Raw genomic sequence first — 5,077 nt, forward strand, 5'->3', positions numbered from 1 at the left:
CTGGCCTGGGGGCATTAGAGATCGGGTGATGGTGTGGGCTGATCTGGTGTGGGGGCATTAGAGATCGGGTGACGGTGTGGGCTGATCTGGCCTGGGGGCATTGGAGATCGGGTGATGGTGTGGGCTGATCTGGCGTGGGATCACTCAGCGGTTGGGTTATGGTGCTGGCTGATCTGTCCTGTGTTGGTGAGTTCCCCAGTTGCTCACTGTCCTTGACGTCCTATCCCCTCCCATTTCAGCGCCGCAGGTGAGTTCTTCCCTGAAGCTGCGCAGGTGGCCTATCGGATGTGGGAGCTTAGTGCAGTGGCTAAAGTAGAGGTCAGAACCCACTCCAATCCCTCCTCCTCTGCTCCCTGCTAGCTTGGAAATCACAGCTTCCTCCCTCTGCGCACTGGCACCTTCTAACTGGCTGCTGCCCTGGCCAATCAGACGTCTGTACCGTGCATATTAACACGAGGTTTCCCTTGAGGTTCTGATTTCCAGTTTGAGTTAACCCCAGAAGTGCTGGATGCTCCCCCCCACGGGGCAGCAGCATGTGTATCTACTAACACATGTTGCTAACACTGAAATGCAAGCCTGGTGGATCCTGCTGGGTGCTGGTGCTGTCCAGTGCCATGTCAGCACCGTACACTGCGTGCAATCTGGAGCTTGGCTTCAGTGCCTCACGGAGGTCTCCTGCACATGCCGCAGTGGGGCTCAGGGGGCCTTGTGTTCACCACATTAATGGTGTTGCACTGATGAGGCATCCCAGGGCTCTGGGGGGGGGTGATGGGGGTGGACCCCCTGAGGAATGGCAGAGCGGCAGATCTTCTAGGAACCTTTTGCAGATCTTGTGTGTGTGACCAGGGGGCTCAGTCCCCAGCAGTGAGGCTGTTCAAGGAGCCCCCTGGGAATGTTGCCTGGCAGAGTATTAGATGAGGAGCAGGGTTGGGTTGGGTGGCAAGGACCTTCCCAGCCCAGTCAGCCTGTGGAGGGGCACGGACGGCTCCGTTCCTGTTGGTGGGAGCTGCATGAGGACCCCCGAGGGTAGAATTTGGCCTAATGCGGGAGGGGAAAGACTTTCATCCCCTTTGTGCTGCTGACTCCCAGCTCTCAGCTCTGTCCCTTCGCCTGGCGTGGGAGGTGGTGAAGCCCAGTCTGGCTCTCGTGCAGCATGAGGCGAGGATGGTATTTATACAAGCAACAGCGCCTCCTCTTCAGGGCTTCTTGGCTATTTCCTTCCCTGGGGGCCAGTATCTGGACACTGGCTCGGCATCCACACACAGACCCCCACCTGCTTTCTAATCCCACTCGCTGCTTTGCCTTTGGCTTGCTGGTTAACACGCCTTCTCCCTCTGTTTCTTCTCCTCTCCTGGCCCAGTGGGCTTCTGGATTTAATCTAAAACCCCTTAACCTTTCTGCAGCTGAGAGGAACCGTGCGCCCGGCTGCAGACTTTAATGCTGATGGTGACGCAAAGGTGCTGAGGAAGGCAATGAAGGGACTTGGTAAGTAGGACACTGTGGGCACTGGTGGAAGGTGGGCGGCCCTGTCTCCTCTGTCTTCTGGGGAAATGTTCCACTCCCTAGTGGATTCTAGAGCAGAAAACCCGTGAAGGACTGAGACTAGCTGCATAAAGATCTAGAAACATATCGACTGGAATAAAGAACTGTCAGCATTAGGCTCAGGCCGCTGGAGTTGGAGCTGCGTAGAGTGCAAAGCTTGTAGTGAAGGATTTACTCAGAGAGTTTGGCCCATTTTCCATATCACTGATTGTCCCTCAACAGACGGACTTTGTTTTGCATGTTTTCTGCAAACATATTTCAGCCTAAAAGGCATCTGCAAACTCTTCACACCAGTGAGTATGCCTTCAAGTGTTAGAGATTTGCACGGGTGTGACTGGTCATGAAAGTCATGTGATTTTTTTTCTGTTCCCCCATTGGATGGTCTAACTTTTAGAAGCTACTTCCACCCAATATGAATTTTATTTAGTTAGGGAACAAACTTTGATTCCTGAGTAGACGATTCTGGGCCATGGGCCACAAATCCCCTTCTCATGAACACTTGGGTTCCTGCCCTTTGCTTGTGCACATCTTTGTGGGAAGGAAACAGGAAGAGAGGAGCACCTGGGTGACTGAGATGTTTGTGGATAGTTGCTCTCAATTCACCCAGCTCTGGTCTACAAGTAGGAAGGGAGGGGCTGTTTGGGATGGCCCAGGAGGGATATCAGAGGATGTGATTAAATGTGATCAAAGGGAAATGTAGACTAAATATCAGGACGCTTCCTGCCAGTGGGATCTCCCGGAGTGTCTCTCTGTCTCTGGACAGCTAAAGCCCATCTCTTAGGTCATTGAAAATTAGACTGGAGAACATACAGTAGGGAACAGCCCTTCACTGGCAGGCTGATAAACTAATCAGGCCCTTTGGTGTCTACACTGAGGAAAGTGTCTGGGGTACCTGACTCTGGCTCTCAGGGCTAGCAGTGTAGGCACTTGGGCTCTGGCTGGAGCCTGGCATCAGAAACCCAGCAAGGGGGGAGGGTCTCACAGCCCAGGCCTGTACGTCTACTTTCCTATTTGTAGCCCCACAAGCCTGAGTCATGGTGCCATGGCTGACACACTGTGGGTCAGGAGGAAGCAGGGTTAATGTCAACCTAACAGTTAGCTGTAGCCTCACCTTTCTCCTGGTAGGGGAGAATCCCAGAATCGTAGCTACCCGAGCTAGAAAAGACCCATTAGACTTTCAGTGGGACTTAGGCGCCTAAGTCACTTTTGAAAATGGGACTTGCTCCTCACTGATTTCTAGACACTTGAAAATTCTCCCTAGTGTCCGATTGTTTTGCTGGCGAAAGTTGCTGTTGCCAACTATGCTCACTCAGCTCTCTGGTCAGGTTCTCCCCATGACTGGCAGACGCTGCACAAGCCCCGCCCTGGGGAGTGCTGCCAATCTGGGGTGATCGTGTGATACCACTGCCTTGGCGGTGCTGTGCTGACTGACTCTGAATACCAGGCCTGTTGTTAGAAATGGTCTTAGGGTGGGGAAGGCTTCTGCCCCAAGCCCCTCACAATCCCTGCTGAAAAGGGTCTAGATAGCGGAGCTCCCAGTCCCCTAGACACCCATCTTTCCGCCTCACAGGCCTTGTGGCGGCAAACACGTCTCAGGAGCTTGGACTTTGCTGGGTGGCCCTGTCTAGAGCCTGGACTGGCTCAGTCTGTGCCTACCTGTCCTTCAGGCCCATCCCCGCAGTGCGAAGTCCCCTGGTCTTCACGTGGGCTGGTTTCTGTGTCATTGCAGGCACTGACGAAGGCGCCATCATTGATGTGGTCACACAGAGGAGCAACGCTCAGAGACAGGAGATCTTGAGAACCTACAAGTCTCACTTTGGCAGGGTAATGACGCAGGCTCCTTTCCCCTTACGCTTCCTGCCACCTTCCCGTCCTTTCTGCTCTTTCCCTTCCGTCTGGTTGCTCATTTTCACCTTCTCTTTCCCCACTACTGTCTCCTCTGTCTCCCCCAGGCCTGACGAAGCTGTGAGAGGGGAAAGACTCACAGACAGAGTTCAGCATCTTTCGTATCTATTCCTTTCCTGTGAGAGAAATCCCAGTCAGGAAGGAGACTGGTCTTTAGTGGAAAGTTCTTCTGTCCGTTCTCGCCCAAATAACCCTGTCAATAAGGGCCATGTTTTCAAAATGGGGCCAGTTTTTGGATGCCTCAAGTTTTGAGTGTCCAACTTTAGACAACTTGGGGTCTGATCTTCCAAGAGCTGAGCTCCTGCCTGTGAAATGGGGTCTCCTGTGGGGCATCCCAGAACAGAGGCACTCATAATGAGAGGAGACGCTTGAGAATTTGGGCCCATTTCCATGTCTCCATAGTAGCTGCACTTCACACTCATTGATGGATTTTCTCCTCATGTCACCCAAAGTGCAGAAGTATTTAGCCCCTTTTTACAGATGGGGCACTGAGGCATAGGGTAGCCTAAGTATTTGCCCATGGTATTTCTTCTTTATTCCCCTCTCTTATTCCTGTGTTCTGCACCTTTCCCCTTGCTAGCCAGCAGGGAGCGCTGAAGATTAGGGGGTAGCCATGACTCCCTCCATCACTAGCTGCTCCGAGCTGTGATTGGTGAGGAAGACAGAGTTAAACATGATGACATCCATCCCTTTTGCAGGATCTGATGGCCGATCTGAAATCAGAGCTGTCGGGAAGCTTGGCCAAGCTGATCCTTGGACTGATGATGACACCGGCACAGTTTGATGCCAAGCAGCTGAAGAAAGCCATGGAGGTAAATTGTTCAGTCGAAAAATTCTCCACAGCTGTGTCTGAGAGTTAGCCATGGTGCTCCCGCTGCACTCTAGCCAGGCTTCCAGGGCTGCGTGGCCCAATGCACGGGAGCAATGCCATAGAGGGTGGCATCTTTCATCCAGTTGGCGATTTCCGTTTGCTTCTCCTGTTGCAACAAACGAACAGGGAGAGAGGCAGGGGATGGGCCCAGACCCAAAGCAGAAATAATCAGAATACCTAGTTCTCATACAGCTCTTATCAGTAGATCTTAAAGCACTTTACAAAGGAAGTGAGTATGATGACAGGTGGGGAAAATGAGTCACGGGGAGGTGAAGTGACTTGCCGTAGGTCATTCAGCAGGCCGGGGCAGAGCTGGGAATAGGACACAGGTTCACTGAGGACCCGTGCAATGCTCTACCCGCGAGGCCATGCCAGCAGGAGTTTGGGATAGGAGCTATAATGGGAAGGAAAGCAAAATGTGACAACCTGGGACAGCACCATTTGTCAGCGAAGAGAGAGAGCAGCAGCCCTGGGGCAGATGCAGCTCAGAGACTTGATGTGCATCCCACGTGTCCTAATCGTCCCCACCCCAACAAGAAAACATGATGAGGATAGAGAAATACTTTGCTGTGATTCCTACCCTCTCCGGAGCCTGCTGCAGCTCTTAGCATTTAGAACAGCAGAACTTCCCTTTAAAAACCCAATGGGCACCTGCAGGATTTTCAGGGCCAAAGGGATTTTTCTTGCCTCCTTGAATCCAGAGAGCTCTTGGAGGGGCCGGTGGATCACTGAATGCCTAACTGCAGTGAGCGAATCCCC

General features: G+C 52.7%; 1 protein-coding gene across 1 annotated transcript; it reads left to right on the top strand.

The window, feature by feature from the left end:
* Positions 1–209: 209 nt before the first annotated feature.
* LOC113405478 (annexin A6-like) lies at positions 210–4,259 on the top strand (the record flags this gene model as incomplete). Its single annotated transcript, XM_026646694.1, has 4 exons — positions 210–318; positions 1,404–1,485; positions 3,272–3,366; positions 4,146–4,259. Coding segments are annotated over exons 1-4 (324 nt in total), but the record flags the coding sequence as incomplete, so codon positions are not given.
* Between the last annotated feature and the right edge of the window lie 818 nt (positions 4,260–5,077).

The sequence above is a fragment of the Terrapene carolina genome, unplaced genomic scaffold (genome assembly GCF_002925995.2).
Source record: "Terrapene carolina triunguis isolate 2854851 unplaced genomic scaffold, T_m_triunguis-2.0 Scaffold39093, whole genome shotgun sequence".
Classification (NCBI taxonomy): domain Eukaryota; kingdom Metazoa; phylum Chordata; order Testudines; family Emydidae; genus Terrapene; species Terrapene triunguis.